Raw genomic sequence first — 22780 nt, 5'->3', positions numbered from 1 at the left:
GGAAATGTCAGTCATTAAAGGCCCCAACAAAAAAAAAAAAAGTCAATTTAAATAGGTGAGGCCATGTCGGCATGAAAAGTTTGTCTTTCTGGAAATTATTTCAAATGAGAAGCCTCATCCCCAACACATTCTCCATGGAGGCTATAAAATAAAATGCTAACACATAAACTGGCCTTAGACATTACATCCACCTTCATGAAGCAGGAAACTCATCCTTCTTGCATCTCAGACGTCTGTATAAGACTTAAACCTCTTTCTTCTAGGCATAACTTGAAATAAGTAATCCATGTCTATCCATTTCTTCACACAGGAAATAAACCTAGCGTGAGATTGTTTGGTTTTAGGCTTTTAATTGTTTTTATCACTGCCATGTTTTTTACCAGTTATGGAAAACATTGGTTAAATATTTTTTATTTTTAAATGTTTATATGAATGAATAATTATGGTAAAACAGTAATTAAACTAAGTTTTTGGACTAAATCGAAACAGGAAACTAGACAATGTGACTTATAATTCAACACCTTTTAAAATATAACATTAGTCCTGATTTTTTCCATTAGCATCAGCTAATTTGAGGCCAAAGTGGAGCAATGCAGCAGTTTTTCTGCATAATTTACTTTAATGGCCAAACATGCCTATTAAGGTTATTATATTATCATTGGTGTCAAAAATGCACACGTGTTACTTAAGTAGAAGTATAGATACTGCAGTTTAAAAACACTCTGGTAAAAGTTGAATATCAACTTGACCTCTTTACTCAAGTAAAAGTGAAAAAGTATGTGCTCCAAAAACTACTTAAAGTATAAAAGTATAAAGTAACCTTTAAAAAAAACAGCCAGATGCCACCATATGAATTGAAAGCTCAATTTTTTGACTTTTTTGAAAATTCTTTGAGATAGGACCAAGGATTCGGGAGGTCTTGTTGGTCTCCGTCTCCCGATACGCTCTCGCCTGTGTCCGACCTTTCAGACATTTCGACATCTTATTCTGAATCCAACATTGCAGCATGGTATATAGATACCTAAAAAGTGTACTTAAGTATTTTTACTTTGTTACTTGACTCCTCTGAATATTGTTATATATATTTAAATAAAACTCTCTCTCTTTAGAAAATTAGAAAAAAAATGAATAGAAAATTACATTTTTGTACATAATAGCCTAGTTGGATACTCACCTTGTCATCGGGAGCAACGTGCCAGATGGACACAGTGTTGTCTTCCACGTCTTTGTTTATGGACAAATATGAAGGCTGGTATACTTTTGTAGGCTCCAATATCAACACCTTGAGGAGAAGAAAATAATTCTTTCGTTTTTTTATGAATCCCACCAGTTGTTTAACTTTTTTCTTTTTTTTTTTGATCTTGTAACTTACCGGAAATCGAACAGAGGAGACATCTTTTTTGGTCGACTCCACTAAGAAGTCCATCCAAAAGTCTACCAGCTCCTGCTTAGGTGCCGGCGGCTCGCTGCCAGGCTTCTTAAAGTGCTGATAGATTAAGATGGTCTCTACAAGAGAGCGCAGATACCTAAACGCAAACATGCAAAACCAGCAAAAAGATAAATATGAAAATAGGATTTGGTTTCTTTCTGTCATACTTTACAGAACATTTGAGAAAAAGACTAACAAAAAGAATTCTTTTGTATTATTTAAAGTCAGGCTTTTGAAGCATGTCTTTGTTTTGACATTCTGTCCAAAAATGCATAATAATGCAAGAACAAGCTCTGGAAGTGAAAGGATGAACCACTGCTGTCTGTCTGCCATTAGCTGATGGTTTACAGTAATTTTCCATGATCTGTAATCTACTGTATTAACTGTATGAACTTCTAAAAAACATATCAGTCAACAAAAATCCATCAGCTCTTCTTGGTTTCATCAATTTCTTTCTACTAAGAATAAACTAATTCAAACAGGAATCAAAACCACAATGCAAGCAAGGTAAAGTATAAATGATCTAGAACAATATGCAACTGAAACCTTTGAAACATTACGTATTTTCAAAGTGATTATAATAATTTAAGACAAATGGTTGAATGTGTCCATACCAAATAGCTAAAAGGCTTTTAAATTGAAAAAACAAAGATCTGAATAAAGCTGCAATAACTACAGAAATCCAATTCTAATTTGGATCTTTGTTGACTTTAAAAGCATAATTTGTGAACTAAATGGATTACAGGAAAAACACCAAAAGTTAGACAGCTCCAAAAAGGTTATTCCCAAAGAGATGTTAGCTGAGCTAAATGCATCTTTATGATTAATGAATCTCTCATGTTCTGTTATATCTATGCCGCCAGGGACAAACTTCTCCCCATTTCCCTGCCACCCCCTCCTGAAAGAAACAACTTCCAAACACTATTTTCGCTACACCTTGTTTACAGGCCTGCCATATTTTTATTTTGTCCACATGTGTTATTTCCTGGACATGATAGTTGCCTGCTACATTTTCCTACAACTTTTTAAATGAAATGCTTTCCAATAACAAAAATAAAAGATCTTTCAGGTTATGTGGCCTAAAAAACAAACAAAAGAGAAATGTCAAAATACTAGATTGTACTAGGTGATAAATCATGAAAAGGTGATAATCATTCCTTTTTGTTTAATATTTGGTTCATGGTGTGAGGAGGAGAGGAGAGGGAATACTACTTCAGAAGCTTGAACTATAAAATGGAACCTGGCTGCCGTCTGAGACACTTATTGCCCTGCAGGATATGTCTGGCTAGAGATTTTAGTGGCCAAGAGTGTAAGCTCACAGAGATTGGTGGGGAAATTGTGAGAGTTTAAAGAAAAGAGGATGTGGGTTTATTTTAAACATTATTGCTGAAGTAATTGCAGCGCTTGTTGCAATAATTGACTAAATAAAGATAGAAATGAAAATCCTACCTCACAGATTCTGGAATCGTTTTTATTTTAACACGTAATAAATGTCATGAGGACATTTCCAGTTCTTCTCTATTTTATGTTCTAATTTTGAGGTCAAAAAAGCAGCTTGAACATTAACAAAGCCTAAAAGTTTTCAAATTAATACAAAGAAATGTGTGAATGACACAGATATGTAAATGTAAGCAATTTGTTAGTTTTTCTATTTTCAGATGCATTTCTTTCATATCTCTTTGAAAGCCAGTGCAGCCTAAAAGAGCAAACATTCTCATCTCATCTTTTTTTTCCTCTTAATACAAAACCCGCCAAATGTTTTCACAATAGCCACAGATGGCTGCAGCACTTTGAAGGGAAAGTCGAGCGCACTCCAGATCAAACGACCCTGGGAGCAGTTGGTGAAGACATTTTTCTAAAATGTGTTTTTTAGTATTTTGATCTGAAAAGGCTTGTCCATATTCTCACCAGATGGGAGCCTTGAGCTTGAAGAGTTTCTCAGAGGCCTGGATGACCCTGGTGTTGTCACAGGCCAGTATGCTGGCGCCCAAGAAGAAGCCCACATCCCAGTAGCTCTGCAGCTTGTCCAGGCTGCCCTTTTTGCCCAGCAGGCTGCTCAGTTTAACCCCTGCAAAAACAAAATTGAGTCATGGATAAGTATTTTAGCCAAAAGAGAAAACATTGTCTTTGGTTTTGTCTTAGGCTGAAGGCAAGTTAGACCAAAGATAAACAAAAACCTCTGAGAGCTGAAGTACTTTATTGCTCTACGTCAGGGGCCCTGGAGCTAAAAGAGAATCTTATTTTTCTATTTCTTGTAATTCTTCACGAATTTGAGCAACGCATTCAAAATGTATTTATTCTCTTTTCTGCAGTTTTTTTTCCATCATTCTAAAACCTAAAATCTGAAATGGTGTGGTGGTTATTTAAAAAAAAAATACAAATCTCCAATTTTGTCCTTTAAAAAAACAAAAAGTAATGTAATGTTTGAATCTCAGAATGTTTTATTAGCTGGACTGAAGTAAAAAAAAATCTCTTTGGATAGTAAAGGTTGCAGAAACCTGCTCTACCTAAAGTTACAGCAACACACACACAATTTTTGTTTTGCAAGATCAGTTTGATGGAAATCTTTAGGGAAGTTTCTCCATATCCTTGATCTATGATCCTTTCACTGCTTTTAAAGTATTCACCTGTAGATAAACGGATTTGTATTTACTAAAGCTCTAATGCATCTGTTAATAAATAAATAAAAATGTTACGACTTTATGTAACATTGAGCAAATTTCAGCCATTAAGGGCACCAGATCTGATCCCCTGAAAGCAGCAAGAAGGTTCTGGGTTTGATTCCCGGCTCGGGGTGTTTCTGCAATGAGTCTGCATGTTCTCCCTGAGCTTGCGTGGGTTCTCTCTGGGTACTCTGGCTTCCTCCCACAGACCAAAAACATGACTGTTAGGTTAATTGGCTTCCCTAAATTCTCCTTAGGTGTGAGTGTGTGCGTGAATGGTTGTTTGTCCTGTTTGTCTCTGTGTTGCCCTGCTATGGACTGGTGACCTGTCCAGGGTGTATATACACACATATACATATATATTTAAATATATACACTCACCGGCCACTTTATTAGGTACACCTGTCCAACTGCTCGTTAACACTTAATTTCTAAGCAGCCAATCACATGGCGGCAACTCAGTGCATTTAGGCATGTAGACATGGTTAAGACAATCTCCTGCAGTTCAAACTGAGCATCAGTATGGGGAAGAAAGGTGATTTGAGTGACTTTGAACGTGGCATGATTGTTGGTGCCAGAAGGGCTGGTCTGAGTATTTCAGAAACTGCTGATCTACTGGGATCTTCACGCACAACCATCTCTAGGGTTTACAGAGAATGGTCCGAAAAAGAAAAAAACATCCAGTGAGCGGCAGTTCTGTGGACGGAAATGCCTTGTTGATGCCAGAGGTCAGAGGAGAATGGCCAGACTGGTTGGAGCTGATATAAGGGCAACAGTGACTCAAATAACCACCCGTTACAACCAAGGTGGGGAGAAGAGCATCTCTGAACGCACAGTACGTCGAACTTTGAGGCAGATGGGCTACAGCAGCAGAAGACCACACCGGGTGCCACTCCTTTCAGCTAAGAACAGGAAACTCAGGCTACAATTTGCACAAGCTCAACGAAATTGGACAATAGAAGATTGGAAAAACGTTGCCTGGTCTGATGAGTCTCGATTTCTGCTGCGACATTCGGATGGTAGGGTCAGAATTTGGCGTCTACAACATGAAAGCATGGATCCATCCTGCCTTGTATGAACGGTTCAGGCTGGTGGTGGTGGTGTCATGGTGTGGGGAATATTTTCTTGGCACTCTTTGGGCCCCTTGGTACCAAATGAGCATCGTTGCAACGCCACAGCCTACCTGAGTATTGTTGCTGACCATGTCCGTCCCTTTATGACCACAATGTACCCAACTTCTGATGGCTACTTTCAGCAGGATAATGCGACCTGTCATAAAGCTGGAATCATCTCAGACTGGTTTCTTGAACATGGCAATGAGTTCACTGTACTCAAATGGCCTCCACAGTCACCAGATCGCAATCCAATAGAGCATCTTTGGGATGTGGTGGAACGGGAGATTCGCATCATGGATGTGCAGCCGACAAATCTGCGGCAACTGTGTGATGCCATCATGTCAATATGGACCAAACTCCCTGAGGAATGCTTCCAGCACCTTGTTGAATCTATGCCACGAAGAATTGAGGCAGTTCTGAAGGCAAAAGGGGTTCCAACCCGTTGCTAGCATGAGGTTCCTAATAAAGTGGCCGGTGAGTGTATATATATATACACACTATATTGCCAAAAGTATTTGCTCACCCATCCAAATTATTGGAATCAGGTGTTCCAATCACTTCCATGGCCACAGGTGTATAAATTCAAGCACCTAGGCATGCAGACTGTTTTTACAAACATTTGTGAAAGAATGGGTCGCTCTCAGGAGCTCAGTGAATTCCAGCGTGGAACTGTGATAGGATGCCACCTGTGCAACAAATCCAGTCGTGAAATTTCCTCGCTCCTAAATATTCCACAGTCAACTGTCAGCTGTATTATAAGAAAATGGAAGTGTTTGGGAACGACAGCAACTCAGCCACGAAGTGGTAGGCCACGTAAACTGACGGAGCGGGGTCAGCGGATGCTGAAGCGCATAGTGCGAAGAGGTCGCCAACTTTCTGCAGAGTCAATCACTACAGACCTCCAAACTTCATGTGGCCTTCAGATTAGCTCAAGAACAGTGCGCAGAGAGCTTCATGGAATGGGTTTCCATGGTCGAGCAGCTGCATCCAAGCCATACATCACCAAGTGCAATGCAAAGCGTCGGATGCGGTGGTGTAAAGCACGCCGCCACTGGACTCTAGAGCAGTGGAGACGCGTTCTCTGGAGTGACGAATCGCGCTTCTCCATCTGGCAATCTGATGGACGGGTCTGGGTTTGGCGGTTGCCAGGAGAACGGTACTTGTCTGACTGCATTGTGCCAAGTGTAAAGTTTGGTGGAGGGGGGATTATGGTGTGAGGTTGTTTTTCAGGAGCTGGGCTTGGCCCCTTAGTTCCAGTGAAAGGAACTCTGAATGCTTCAGCATACCAAGACATTTTGGACAATTCCATGCTCCCAACTTTGTGGGAACAGTTTGGAGCTGGCCCCTTCCTCTTCCAACATGACTGTGCACCAGTGCACAAAGCAAGGTCCATAAAGACATGGATGACAGAGTCTGGTGTGGATGAACTTGACTGGCCTGCACAGAGTCCTGACCTCAACCCGATAGAACACCTTTGGGATGAATTAGAGCGGAGACTGAGAGCCAGGCCTTCTCGTCCAACATCAGTGTGCGACCTCACAAATGCGCTTCTGGAAGAATGGTCAAAAATTCCCATAAACACACTCCTAAACCTTGTGGACAGCCTTCCCAGAAGAGTTGAAGCTGTTCTAGCTGCAAAGGGTGGACCGACGTCATATTGAACCCTATGGATTAGGAACGGGATGTCACTTAAGCTCATATGTGAGTCAAGGTAGGTGAGCAAATACTTTTGGCAATATAGTGTATGTGTATATACACACACACACATATATATATATATATATATATATATATATATATATATATATATATATATATATATATATATATATATATATATATATATATATATATATATATATATATCTATATATATATATATATATATATATATATATATCTATATATATATATATATAGATATATATAAAATATATAAAAAAAATGTCTTCATCTTTTATATAAAAAAGATTAGTATCATCCTCGAATTGCACTTATAACACCATCATATTAGATTCGAGTGCAGTTGTTCTATTTGAGTGTGTTTAAAGATTTCAAGTTAACCAGGAAAACCCAGTTCATGCTGATAAACAAGCCTTGGCCTACTGGGCCTATTAGACTTTATTAGACACATAATGAGTATATACCCATGGGAGGGGGCAAGCCATCAACATTTTTGTTGTTATTAAAAACAATCAATCAGTGCTTAAGAACTATTTATAAACAGCCATTTACAGAATTATCTTAACAAAAATATTTATTCTCTTTAAATTACAAAATAATTGCTATAGTGATAAAAATATATATATAAAAAACTTTTCTGCATAAACACAGAGAAAATTTTAATTAGTCCCCAGTTAATTAACAGCTATTCTGTCTACTCACCAACTTTGCGGAGCTCGAAGGACGTGTCAAACTGGTGTCCAGCTGCCAGCAGTAGAACAGCATAGTTGATACCAGAGTGTAGTGTTGGCTCAGACTCGAACCCCTTTTTAAACCTGAGAGGAGAACAAAAAGACCAATAAACACTGTTCTTCCAAGAAATGCGTCATCCATCAAAACCCACAGACTTCTCTATGGTATCAGGGAAGAAAAAACGTCACAGGGCTTTCTGAGATACTAAAAGACAGTGAAAAGACAATTAGACTTATTGAGTTGGGGCCACAAAACGCCAACCTGCAATCGTGAGTGCTCCCAGATAACGAGAGATTTCATTCATTTAATGACCAATCTGTTCTTCTGCAGAATGAGTTGTGAATGTTATTAGAGCCCCGCACCAGTTTGTTTTATTTATTTTTTTGATTTTAGATGGAAGCTGAAAACATCAGCCAGATGGGAGGTTGATTATCTCTGCACCTCATTCAGTGAACCAATATATGAGGTCCTAATTGCAATTTCCGGATGAGGATAATCAGACGGCTCATGTTATTGGACAAATTTCAGTTTGCGCTGATGGGTCCCGAGTGCTCTACTCTTCTCTAAAGCAAAGATAAACCATTTACAAAAAAAAGTGGATTACATAAAAACACAGTGATATAGCCCAAACTTCACCACTGACAGTGGTGTTAAAGGAATAGTACACCCAAAACATGATTAGCCTTCATTTTCTACTCACCTCCATGCTGAACAACACTCTGGAGTACTTTTTTGATATCTCAAATGCATCTGGAGATCTGGGAGGCTTCTTGCTGTCTGCTGACATTCAAATAATGGAGGTCCATGGCGCCCGAGACAGAAAGGTCCATAAAAGTCCACAAAAAACGTGTCAATATTCCTCCATACTGCTCGTCCAATGTAATCCAAGTGTCCTGAGTGGGTAGCATCCAGAATTTACTCGAAACGAAGTCATTTAGAATGTTTTTTAGAGCATAAACAGTAGTGTATAGGATTTCCTAATAGCGCCCCCATGCGCGCTCACGATTCTACGGAAGCCGGCAGACCAAACCGGAAGGAAGTGCGCATTCAGCGTCTGGTCTGCCGATAATGCAAGCGTAGAAGAAGAAATGTGCTGTTTACCTGTGCAAAGAAAGAAACAACGAAAGAAAAATGTCTGAGGACTTCAGTGTTGAGGAAGAGCATGAGTTCTTTGCCGAGCTGAATGCGCTGGTTTGGTCTGCCGGCTTCCGTAGAATCGTGAGCGCGCATGGGGGCGCTATTAGGAAATCCTATACACTACTGTTTAGGCTCTAAAACGTTCTAAATGACTTCGTTTCGAGTAAATTCTGGATGCTACCCACTCAGGACACTTGGATTACATTGGACGAGCAGTATGGAGGAATATTGACAAGTTTTTGTGGACTTTTGTGGACCTTTCTGTCTCGGGCGCCATAGACCTCCATTATTTGAATGTCAGCAGACAGCAAGAAGTCTCCCAGATCTCCAGATGCATTTGAGATATCAAAAAAGTACTCCAGAGTGTTGTTCAGCATGGGGGTGAGTAGAAAATGAAGGCTAATCATGTTTTGGGTGTACTATTCCTTTAACACTAAAAAGCCCAGAGATACGAGAATTTTCGTCATTCTCCAGCTCCAGTCCCCCCAACAGTACTTCACAACTCATGAATCCCTTTTCAGATGTAAATGCCGCATTAGCGCTATGGCTGAGGAGCCATTCCACCCCCTTCAGTTTTGGTTTTAGCTAAAGTCTCTCTGTTGGAGAGTGTTTTACCTGAGAGCAGGGGGGGGGGATCATATTTGTAATTAAATATAACTAGGTCTACGTCATCAGTGTCACCAACACCGCAATGATTTCAGCGCAGCCACCAGCGCAGCGATCAGACGATAACTGATCTCTACAATAAAAATAGCTGCATGAGCTGAAACGCCGTAGAGAGGGAAAGCAAGAATATTTATACAATAATTATCATCTGCCCTATTTACTAGGTGGAAAATATAACTCAAGCGATCAACTTTACTGCAGTCTCATCCAGTAAAGTTGGCAATATATTCACTGATTCAGCTTTTCCGGATTAATAACTCGTCGGCGGATGATTTATTCTACAAAACAGACACCTCTTCGATAAAACTTGCTCGATAGCCACGCTAACGCTAGTTTCATCGGCTGAAGCCGCCATGTTCTTTAGACTGAACTGTTGCGCTTCTCGCTGCATCACACCTCAACCCGCCTCAAAGCCAACGCTGATTGGACGTTCGTTTGGTGAACGGCTCCAAATTTTCTTTAACGGAGAGTCTCCAGACTGATTAGCGAGTGAAACCTTGAAAGCTTGCGAGATCAGGATGGTCTCACGAGGCTAGTAATGAGATGCAATCTGCAGTATTTTCTACAACCAGTTCCATTGAATAAAAACTACAAATCTTATTACCAATGAAAAGTTCAGCTTTCTTAATAATGGCTATTTGGAAATTTTGCATTAAAGTAACTTGTCATGGTAAACTCCAGTGAGTCACCAGTTATTCTGCATCTTTTCCTTTAAAAAAAGCTCATTCTGAACATATTTATTGGTGACTCAGTGTCTGGAGAAGCCAAGTGAGCAGAGATATAATAGAATAACACACACAGTCATCCCGCCTGATTTTCTCACCAGAGGGTCCCTCTGTCTCTGCTCTGTGTGTCCGTGAAGTGAGACTCCAGGAACATGTCCTTATAGATCCGTCCCACCATACAGTAGATGTCTGATGCTACCTGCTCCTCCCCCTCCACCAGGGGCAGCATGATGTCCAGAGCTTTTTGTCTGTCTCCAGGCAGGTTCCTCCTGCAGTCACACACAGTGTAAAAACAGATTAAGCAGTGAGTCAGACAGAAATGTAATTTCTCACACTTTTCAACTTGTGTAAAACATTTGGCAATAACAAAGATGCTAATTAATCAGCCTAGAGCACAGATCCAACTTGTTAGTTGGAATTTAGGAATATTTCTTTATTAGATTGTCTAAATGTTGAAGTGTTATTGCATCTTTCTTAAACGGTGACATATTAGTGTAATATTGAACCGCTTTATGAGAAATTAATAACTATGTTCTGAGCATTTTCTTGAAAATCAGGCCATCTCTTCAGTTTCCATAGTTTTCTACCAACTGCTAACATACCTACTAAAAACTTCTACATACCAACTTAGAGGGATTTTTTTTTTACTTTAAAATACTTAGAGTTTGTCTTAATTGTGTAAAAAAAATAACCAAAAGTTTAAAATATAAAGAGCGATCAACAACAAAAAGTTACTAATTTACAAGGAAGAGTGGTTGCTTGGAAATATATAATATAATACATATAAAGAGATGTGATACTAGTTGAAAACAAAGTGCTGTTATGTAGCATTTCTTTTTAAAGTCACATTAGATAAAACACCTTAGATCAACACAAGAGTGAGGATAGTAAAGGTTCTAAAAATAGGAAGTTTGCATCATATTAAGCCCCATTTACTTTGCATTTCTAAATAAACTCCAGTGAAATCAATTGCCTTCATTACTCTGGTTGGATGTGTTTAAATCTGACTGTAAATACAGCTGTTCTCTGAAGACCTTAGTGGTTTGGTAGAGAATATTAGTTCACAAAGAGCATCATGAAGACTATGGAAAACAGCAGACAGGTCCGGGAGGAAGTCTTGAAAAGATTGAATGTCTGGAAGATAACTTTTCAATCCATCCCCCATAAACACAAAGTGTATGTTACAACTACAAACCAAACGAGACATGATTGATCTAAACTGATAGCTGTGGCAATTTAACTAATTTCTATTCCAACATAATTTACTGATCCTAAAGAGAAATTACATAATATAAGAAGAGCATTGATCAGAAAATCAGCCAGCAGGTTCCCACTGTAAATCTGCAGGAGCTGCGTGCTTTATATATATCTTTTCCTAATTAAAGAGTAGCAATACAAGTGGGAAAATGTTCTAAGAACAGCTCCGTAGAATGGTTCACATAAAACCAAACTAATGTTTTAGAATGGCACAGTTATAGCACAGACCTAACTACAATAGAGAATCCACTGCAATAAATCCTAACATATGTTCCTTTTTCAACCTAACTGAGCTTATAAAAACATCAGTCTCCATGTGTGCAAAGTTTGTAGAAGTTCAACCTAAAGACATGAAGCTGTAAGGACCTGAAAAGGTGGTTTTAAAAAAAATAAACCCAACGGACTGGATACTAATGCATACCAGATCTTTCCGATTTTTACTGGCCGAAGATGATGAAAACCATTCATCCTAACACCTAACAATTACACACTACATCGGGTTGGTCTGTAAAATACATTAAATAATGTGGGTGTAACCTGACAAAAATGTTAAGAAGTTAATGGGTGTTGATTTTTCTCAAAGACACTATATGTATATAAAGCCTTTCTTTACTTTTTTGCAACAACCAATCTTTTCCTTTAAATAAGGAGGGACCATTGCGGATACGCTTTTAGAATTAACAAAAACAAAAACCTGATAAACATGACGTGGCCGTTCTCCAGGGTGTGAAGGTTAAATACAACACATAAGCTGACAGCTATTACCATGGCGACTGTCCACACAGGGCTGAAAGACCTGCACTTTCCTCATACTGTTCCCTGCTTCCTGCCTCTCTACTCTCCACAGTGCTGATGTGTATTTGCATAGAGGGTATTCTTCCCTGCTCCTGTCAGGCCATGAGCAATAGGCTCATGGTTCAAAACCAACATACCTGCAGCCACTCTAAACTGGACAAATTGGGAGAAAAGCATAGCAACAGCTTCAGATCATTCGTTGGCTTATATTTAGGACAGATATTGGTAATTTAGGGGCTTTGAGTGGGCTGCATGCTGCTGAGTCAGAACACAGTGAAATATCCAAGGTAAAGATAATTATATAACACCACTTTAAGGAAATAATTCAGCTAGTCTCTTATTGATTAGTTCAAACATTTTACTTAACTGTATTATATAAATCTACTGGTTAAATAAAGCACTCACATAGACTAACCCAGAAGCTTGCATACACTGCATAAAACATAAAATCTTATATGATCCCCTTCTGATATAAAATACAATAACCACTTACAGTTTTTTAGTTTGTTGAGATAGCAAAACATTTTTTATCTTGCTAAATGTAATAATGATACCAAAAGTTCCAATAATGAGTTCAGATTTTTTTTTTTTACTTTACTTTTTACAAATTCTAATTCTAGTTTCCATACATTTCCATATTTCATATGCTTAGGATCATTGCAACCCTCTAACTGCTATTTGTGCTCCAGCTTTAACATCTAAGCTAATACCTGGAGATTCTGCTTCATATTTGTATATAATGCCATTTAGTTACACTCATGCAAAAACATTTGTGAGGCTGTTCTCACCATCAGATTAAATTTTAGCATCGTCTTAACAGAGAACACGTATCTAAAAAAATTAAAAGTGCATTCGCAAACTGTAATCCAGTCATTGTGTAGTTTTTTTTTAGGTATTGCCTTCTTCCTTGCTGAGTGGCCTTGTCAGTATATTAAGTCTTTCACTTCAGAAAATTATATATTTTTTCATAAGATAAGGCAGCATGTTTACATTATATTTTTCTCCTCTGTGTGTGTATTTTTTACTGTCATAGCACAAATTCGTAACCAATAATGAAAAAGAAAAAATATCCTGGCACTAGGGCTGCAACTAACGATTATTTTAAAAATCGATGAATCGGACGATTATTTTTTCGATTAATCGATGAATCGGACAAAAAATATTTTTATATTAACCTCTTTATTCCAAAATAAACATTTTAGACAGAACAAACAAGCACACAAGTACAGGTTGCTCATTAACTGTACTGGTGCAATATGAAAAATAAATGTTTGTGTTAAAACTACGCAAACTTACATGAGAAATGTAGCTGTACATCCACAAAATATAGGCTACTTTGTTTCATAAAGCGCAAAAAAAGACATTTTTGTTTTTAAAAGCCTCTAAGGGGTTCAAACAATAGGCCCCCCCATTTCAACAAATGAGTTTTTTTAGACTAGAAGAGTTCTGCCTTTTAAGACAGGAAAGTATAGCAGTTAAAGTTGCTACTTGAGAAAATACTGAACCATAGAGATAAAAATAGCCCTGTGATTCAAATTATAAATTGTATTTGGAATAAAAATGAGAGAACTAGGGGTGTTAAAGAACACATCCTCCAAAGACTCCAATTTACATGGGAATGTGGCATATAATTAATTGACATATTACTGATCTTGCTGGATTTTATTCTGCTTTACTTCCATAAATTGCAGGATCTTCTTTACTTTATCTTTGCCAGAAGATTTAAACTTTACAAGCCTTGCCCTCATAATTTGCAAGTTAATTTATTTATAAAGTAAATGTAAACGCTGCTTAAGCTAATTCAAATGAAATTAAAAGTAAAATAAGTAGCCTTATCACTGTCTGTAACCTACTAACAAGGTAAGGAAAGCATCAGATGAGCTACCTGAGAAACTAACGTTACGTTTCCCCGCTTTAAAACCAAACAAACATGGTGGTTCCGTGCCATGTTAATTTCTTTTGAAAAAAGTTGCATGTTATCACTTTTTTCACTTTACAAAGCGCAGGCTATTTTAATTATTGTGATCAATTTGCGCCGTCAATCCCGGTGCATGCGCGCTTCATTTGCAGTCTGGACGCTGAGGCTCTGACTGCAGCGCTGAGAGGGACTCCTGCGGGAAAACGCGGTTGGGGTGGGGGAGGCGCCCCACGGCAGAGTAGGAACGATACATGCTTTCACGTAAGAGTCTCCAAAAGCCGCCAGTGACACCGAAAAAAGTCGCCAGATTCGTCACTAGTCGCTTTTTCGAAAAATAGTCGCTGGAGGGGTCTGAAAAGTCGCTGAGTTGGCAACACTGCACCTGCGGCGCTGACTCGCTCTGCCATATTTTTTTTCTTCCTCTTTCAGTCAAGAGGCAGTGATGACGGCGCGGCGGATGACGCAATAATCGCGCGACACAACTAATCGATGATGAAATTCGTTGCCAACGCTTTTAAAAGTCGATTTTTATCGATTTTATCGATTCGTTGTTGCAGCCCTACCTGGCACCTTACAAATATGAGTGGTTTTACTAATCTGACCCCAGATCGTAAAGGTTTAGTCTGCTTTAATGTTAGACATGGAGGAAAATACAAATGTATTTTTACACACTGTATGTTAATGTCTGGTTTCAACTTTACTTGGAAGGAAACATCTATGTTTTTGTGATAGAAAAAGGGTTCTAGAGTAGGTTGAAGAAAACTATTGATACTCTGAAAAGGATTGATACTCAAGCAATGTATCCAGATACAATACTATATTTCCACGGTATCAATACTAAAGACAAAAATTGTTTATATATTTTTAGAAGTGTAAAAAAATGTCTTCCGACAACTAAAGCAACATTTCATTAAGAATTTCTTTAATTTAAAATATAGAAATTGTGATCATTTATGATTAATCAACATGTCAATTTTAAATTTACATATATATAAATATATATAGGCAAACATCCATTACATTTTCTTATTTCTATATAACCTAATATTCAACTGCTCTGCACCAGCCACAGCAGAGCAACCAGATCTCATGAGGTTTTACACATCAATATTATTATCAAAATATGAATATATCATCTTTCTTAATGTATCGGGATATATTGGGATGAATCATATCATGACAAATGTATTTTAAAAAGTATTGTATCACCAAATTCTTGCAAATATAGACCCATAACATTCGTGCTGTTGTTCATTTTAGATTTCTGGATTATTTGAAATGTTAAACAGTAACATGTTTGGTTAATTATTTTGTATTCAATTGCAAATTTGTTTAACTAGCACCTGTGATTCTGTTGAGAAAGCACATTCAATGTAGATACTGGAAAAGGGGAGTTTTTTTATTCTAGAGTTCAGTTCCACAATCTCCAACAGAATCCACTCGGACCACAGAAAAGGCATCTTAGGCTTCCTGAAAAAGACAGAATCACCTGTATTTGCGTCGGGGTTTATCTACATGACGTTTTGTTGCATCATTACTCTGTCAATAGTAGTTACTCAGACTTTGTTCATTGTGTACTGTGCTGTTAAAATGCCCCCTTCATCAATAGAAATTGTGGAATTACCACAAATATACTCCATTAAAAAAATGCACATCCTTGTTAATGATTAAATGATTCAAACCAGGCATGCTGACGCAGCATAACATGCAAAACATCCAGGATACAGGACACTACTGCTGCAGCTGACTGGTTGTATTATGCTAAAAAGGCATAAAGCTGATAGAAATGTCGGTTTACGGGAAAAAAAAGGGTGAAAATTTCCATTACTGTCAAATGGATGACGCCTCGAAGCATCAAGATCTTTTTGTGTCTGTCCTTACCTTTAGAATTTAAGACCACTTATTCTTACAATTTGAATTTGAATGTAGATGATTATCTCCATTTCTATCTCAGTTGCAGATGGTGCTCAAACCACAGAGTTACACTTACTGTAGATATTATTCAAATTAAGATGCACATATGAACTAAAACACATTAGGATTTTTTTAAGGGTTTCTAAAACATAAAAAAAAATTATTTCTTGTTGGGTCAGACCTTCAAAGTTACATAACTATTATCTCTTTAGGTCTTAGCAAATCCACTGCCTTATACTAAACAACCTAAATAAATGTTAAATCCTCTATCCATTTGATTTGATACAATTTTCACCATAAATAATTTGAGATTGTTATCTTGTTATCATTGGATTAATTTTTGTTATATTTTTGGTGTTTTCTTACTGCATTGCTGCGTTTTTAAGTCCCCACAGTGGCTTACCAACATAGTGTGTTTTTGTTAGTGCTGTTTGTCTGTTTTAACCTCCTCCTATAGCAGGTTTTGCATCAGTGTTTAATTTGGCTTTATTTTTGATATACTTTTTACATTTATTTTGTCATTTAGACTTTTTTTTACCATCTTTTTTATCTTTTTTTTAATTAAAATATTCATTTCACCTTCAACCTCAAAAAAGCAAAGCTTTAAAACAAGTTTTCCTCATTTAGTTTCCATGTGACCATAATACTCGTAGTACAGAGCTTTGTGTTAAAACTTTGTTTATGAAAATTGAACAAAATATGTTAAAAACCATAACTAACTGACTGGTTGAATTTCAGTTTAGCTTCTCAAAGTAACTTTTCTATACACCCAATATTTTAAAACATAACTTGAAAATATATTCTAAAACATTTACAGATTCCAATTGCAGATTATACTATTCTCTGACTTATAAAGTTGCAGTCTTCCATCTACAACAAGAAACCTTTTAAATCACATCTGAGCAGGTGATAGAAAATATATATGCATTTATTATTATTTTTTTTAATTTTAGAAGATGCATGTCATTGCTTGAGCTCTGCATGTAAGAAATTGCTGGAATGCAACATTTATAAATCTGTTGCTATATTTTCTACTTATAAAGTTTTTTTTCTCAGCAAAAATAAATCATACCACGCATCTCCTTCTCTTAAACACTAGGTAGAGTGACTCATCTCTGCTTTTGTGTGGTGAACTGGAAAAGAAAAAATATCTACACCGCATTCTGCTTAAGGACACATTTTCTGTCTTTAGTATTTATTCCGTGTGACTGTGTAACCAGTGGGACTTGTGAATGGTCCAAGTTGAGATTGTAGACTTAAAAGTCCCTCACATTTGGAGTTAACAAGTGCTCCCAGATTAATGAGCCTCATTCCTTATATGCTGATTGAGGCAGATGCACCATAAAAACTGCAGGAAGGTTTAACAAGAGAAGCAGCTGGTGTGAAAGAAACAGCCTGCATCCAACTGTGTGGAAAATCTGTGCTCTGCTGAGTAGCTCAAGTAGAAGCATATTGATGATAACTACTTAAAAAGAAGAATTTGGAAGTTGTTAAATTTGGAAGTCACATACTAAATTAAACTAGATATTTGTAAAAACATTAAGAGTTCTTTGCAATGGAAGTAAAACTGTGAACCACCCTAAAAACAGTCCATACCACACCATCTGCACTAAACTTCACACTTGACACTATTGCTGCCAAAAACAGCGATCCACTGTATTGTCAGACAGAGAGACACATTTAATCCCTCCAGAGAACACGTCTCCAATGCATTAAAAGCAATGATGTTTAAAGACCAACGAGGTAGCATCCTATCAAGGTGGATAAACACATTCTTTTACAAATGTTTCCACAAGGAGTTTGCATATCAAGGTGTTGGATTTTATACAATGGAAGTGATTGGACCAAATAATTGAAATAATATTAATTCCCATAGCTGGTTTATTGTTTGTTACTTGGGCAGAGATTCCTGGTTGGCAGCTATAACGTGATGTAACCATTAGGCATTATTTAGAAACAAAAACTACTGTGTTTTTGAAGTAAGGAAATTTGTTTCTTAGAGGATTTTTTTAAAACTACATTATTTTTTTCTTATGTTTATCTAACAAACAAAATTAATGTAATTTAAGTCACTTTTACAGCTGTTTCATTTCTGTCACTACATAGACTTGCATTAACAAGTTTGTGCTCACCTATTCAGCTATTGTGCTCACTGATGCACACACACACACACACACACACACAGATACACACTCCCACCAGCAGACACAGACAGCACTGCAAAATATGTTGCAACCTGCAAAACGAGCTAAAATATCAGTGCATAGAATAAATAAACCAAAACCTTCTTCTGAAAGTTTTTTATGTGTAACTCTGCTGGTGAGATCCTACATGGTCTTGTAGATGGTATACGCTAAAGCATGAATGATGTATCCCTTTCTATAATCTTACCGGTTCAGTGCAAAAGCATAGTGGAACTTCACATGTGGATGGGCCATGGGGTCAAAGGTCGGCAGCTTCTCAAGAGTTTCAACCAGCTTCACAATGGACTCATAATCCTAGAAAGCAAATAAAGAATATGGAGATATGCACCAGACTCTTTCAAAACATAGATTCTAACAGTATATTCATTTTCTTGTGTCGCCTCGTTCATTCACTGCTTCATCTCTCCCGAACACTGAAAGCATTTCACTAATTGAGTGGGCTCTTCATCGTATTCTTGTTCCTTATACTTGCCTACATATTGAGTATAACTACGGCCTGCTGAATAATTCAGAACATCCTCTATATTTGTTGTTGTAATGAAAGATTCATGAGTCAGTGGAGTGCTTTTGGTAAGCAGCAGGATGTGGACAATGAATACATCACAAAGCAGAGATGAAAGTTTGGGAAGATTAAAATTTTTAAAATGAGCAGTAAAAGGGATTGGCCACTGGCTCTCTGTAGGTGGTCCAGGACTGTTTGAGGAAAAACGACCCTCTGAAGGGATGATGACAGCTGAGGTGACCTCTACCAAGCTTTTACATTTAATCCTTACATTGGCTGTCAAGCATGTCTGAGTTGATTTTCTCTTCAAAATTAGCTAATTTTAGACACTTTATTGTATTTTTTGCCAATCTTTCAATGCAGTGTTCATTTTTACAGAAAAGTGGAATTATATAAATCAAATATTAAAAGCATTACGCGCAAGGAAATTACACTACAAGGTCAGAATGTGGAAATATCAAATAGTTGGTTAATCGTTTGAGAGAAAACTAAGTTTATGAAATCCTTTTGATAATTATTCTCTGGCAATAAACAGGGTCTATGTTTCCTCTTCTTTACTGATCTTTTTATAGATAACCATCTTTGATCCTGATGGTACCACAATTTAAAACTTAAACTGATTAGATCCTAATGATACTTCTGATTAAGTAAATCAAAAAAAAAAATGAATTGGCCTTTGAAAGTAACCACATACTGTATGTATAGGGTTTATTATTGTCCTTTTTATTAATGTAATCATAGGAATCCCTATAGACTTTTTACAAAAATACAATGCAGTCAAATGATCAAACAAAAATATTTTTCACTATGTGCAGCAAATAAATCTTTCACTTTTACATGTTCTAGCCCCACTCCCAATACATATACTGGACTGCCACTCTGGGTCGCTTTGCAAGACCCTTAACCTCCACACTGCTCCACGGGCGCCGCACAATGGCAGCCCACTGCTCCCCAAAGGGATAGGTTAAATGCAGAGAGTGAATTTCATTGCTTTGTACTTGTGACAATGTCATGACAATAAAGGTCAATTCTATTCTATTCTATTTTCTTTTAGTACTTCTGGCCAAATAAATTAACTTTAAGCATCATTTTAGTCACCTACTGAATGATTTACACAGGCACACCTCAGCTGTCACAGTGATAAGGGTAAACATGGAAACTGTACATTCTGAAGACAAGTATGACAGAGAGAACTACACTTTTCTTATCTTAGTGTTGTATTTGTCCTGAGCAAAGAGGAAAAAAAAACCCTGTCTGTCTGTTATTTGCTCCCTGTGTGTTTTCCTTTCATAAGTTAGTGCTCAGCAGACATACCTGGATGTCCCTGTATGTCAGCAGCAGGTTAATGACCACGTCGACTGAAAGACACTCCACGTTGTCCAGCCTCTGCTGAATTCGGCTCAGTTCGGCTGACAGCTCCATACCGGTGTAAAGTTCCCGAGCTTTACGGATCTCATTCAGAATCGTCTCTCTGAAGTACTGGCTGCAGGACAGAAATGGAGCAGATACATACTATAACTGACATAACTGACATAGTAACATACTATAACTGACATAACTGATTGGTTTCTAATGTCTTAGAAACCAATCAGTCCCTTATTGGTTTATTTTGAAGGTGCTTTTTCAAATCATAGTAAAAATGTTTTTCACCATCTGAGTAAATGATTATCTCATTAAGAAAATAAACTGAACTTAGCTGAATTTCAAACTAAAACTGAGCCGCTTTCCTAGGGCTGACCTGGTCTATTACCCAAGCAACCAAGGCGACACAAATCCCTTCAGAAAAGTTCAGGTCCATATATGCCAAAGGAAAAAGATGCACTCAAAAAGTCAACTGTAATATATAACAGAAGGCTTGGGCTTATCAGATTTTAACAGAAAAAAATACATTTGGGAGAAGATTCAGTTTGCATTCCTGCAGCTAAAACACTTTTTACATTTTTCCTTGAAATCTTCACATATTTATTCTTCTTATATATCATATTTAAAACAGTCAAACAACATGGTGTACATCACTGTTTGATATACAGTACTTTACCTAAACGCATGAGGAAACCTTTCCAATTGTTATAACTCTGCATTTCCCTTTTCTTATTTACAATTACGCTGAATAACTTTTAGTGGACTGGAATTCACGACTATTAGAGAACTATTTATCTTCCTCCTATTCTAAAAACGGTAAATGTTTCCCAAAATATCTGAAGATAAATATATTAAAGGGACGGCTGCAGGACATACATTTAAAAGACAGTATATCTACAGTCATTTCTTGGCCACAGTTAAATCTTCTTAGCAACATGCTAATCGGTTTCAGAATGCATTCTGGAGTGCTAAATGTGTTGGTTTCTGCAGAATATGAAGAGGTAATGGAGCAGCTAAGGTTAAGCAGAGACTGTTCTAAAGCATGTAAGACACCAGGCCTCCAGCACCAGAGCTGGATACCTTTTAAAGTCAAAACTAAAAGATGAACTCAGATGAACAAAGCTCTATCTAATATATCTAAAGCCAAAAGAAAACTCAAAACACTTGCAACTTTAACGGCAGCAAAATGTGGTTCAACAAAGTGCTGACAGAAAACAAGTGCATGCCACACTTTTCAGATTTATGTTAATTATCTTGAAAATTAAATATAATCTCCCTTCAACCAGACAGTGATGTGACAAATTTCATCCCAGTAACACACAATCAAGATTGTGGTTGAAAAAAAATGTACTGAGTCGCCAGATTATAAATACTTCTGCCGATCATTGCATACACTGAATATTAAACAGGCTGATAAGACAAAAAAGTCACATTTAGGACCTGCAGGCATCTAAATTTCTATTTAAAATGAATATATTTCCATCTTTGTGTTAAGGAATGATCAACTTTGGGTAATTTTGCAGCTTTGTCCTTTCTGCTTAGAACCTTAACTGTGCCATTAAAGAAATGCCAGAGAAGAACAACTAAAACCAGGATGTTTGTGCATTTAACATCCCTACATAGGTGCTGAAGTAATCCAGATTACAGTCTGTGATTACACAGATACACCCACGGTATGCAGAGTTTACACACTCACTGAGAGTTGCCCTGTGACACTTTGAGCAGCTGAATGAAGCGGTCCAGCAGGGGCATGCAGATTGGTCCCAGCAACATCTCAAAGCTTGGCTGCATCAGCTCCGTCAGACCCTTCATGAGGCTACCCTCGCAGCAGTACACCTTGTTGTGTGGAGTAGCCATGTACGGGATGAAGGTGTAGTTGGCTGAGCATGTCTGCGAAGCAAACATACACACATTACCAATAATACCAACAGCAAAATGATCACATGTTTTTTATTTCTTCTCACTTCAGCTTAGGGCTGACATTTTATGACACGGGCTGACGTTTTGGCCTCTTTGTTCAGTTTCAGTGATGAAATATTCTTCAGAAGTATTTTTAGATTTTTACAGACTTTTACAAACGACATTCAGATTTGTTATGATACATAGTATGTTTACTAATGGGAATATTTAAGGAATTTTACAACATTTCGATTTCATTTATATTTAGTCTTGTATCAAATAATAGTTGTACTAAAGACACTTGAAAGTACCCAACAATTAATGATTTTACATAAGAAACACCAAACTCGGCATTTAAAAAAGTTGTAATCCAGGAGAAAAAAGGTATTGAAAGCACAGTCTTCAGAGAAAAGAATTTATACAGTGAGGAGAAAAATGTAAGGAAAGCTAACATTAGTTTTGGGACTAATTAAAAAAAATGTCCCAAAGCTGTTACCCCACCACAGGACTTGAAAGCACCAGTCTAAAAAATAACAAAATTACCATAACAATGTAATCAATACATATGTATTACACGTACATCATTAATTCAGAGCTTTTGGTACATCTTTACTATTGTGCTCCATTGACATATTAATTTTATTGTGATGGATTTGTATAAAATGTTATATTGACTTATTAAGAGACTATCTTTGACTTCATAATGACTATGCAATGTGATGTATTTTTTTGATTATAAGTTAAAGTAATCTACTTATGATGTGAAAAAGCAACTGTGT

General features: G+C 37.2%; 1 protein-coding gene across 1 annotated transcript in view; it reads right to left on the bottom strand.

Moving 5' to 3' along the window:
• map3k5 (mitogen-activated protein kinase kinase kinase 5) overlaps positions 1-22780 on the bottom strand; it is a 91644-nt gene that overhangs the window by 30684 nt on the left and 38180 nt on the right. The window contains exons 4-11 of the mRNA XM_038277542.1: positions 21799-21992; positions 20055-20223; positions 18426-18532; positions 10249-10419; positions 7593-7705; positions 3338-3497; positions 1373-1526; positions 1175-1282 (exon numbers count right to left, since the gene is read on the bottom strand). Coding sequence (XP_038133470.1) covers positions 1175-1282; positions 1373-1526; positions 3338-3497; positions 7593-7705; positions 10249-10419; positions 18426-18532; positions 20055-20223; positions 21799-21992 — 1176 coding nt within the window. The remainder of the gene's footprint in view (positions 1-1174; positions 1283-1372; positions 1527-3337; positions 3498-7592; positions 7706-10248; positions 10420-18425; positions 18533-20054; positions 20224-21798; positions 21993-22780) is intronic.

Source organism: Cyprinodon tularosa, unplaced genomic scaffold, assembly GCF_016077235.1.
Source record: "Cyprinodon tularosa strain WSP-4 unplaced genomic scaffold, ASM1607723v1 ctg132, whole genome shotgun sequence".
In the NCBI taxonomy this organism is placed as follows: Eukaryota; Metazoa; Chordata; class Actinopteri; order Cyprinodontiformes; family Cyprinodontidae; genus Cyprinodon; species Cyprinodon tularosa.
This window is presented reverse-complemented; position numbering and strand designations above follow the sequence as displayed.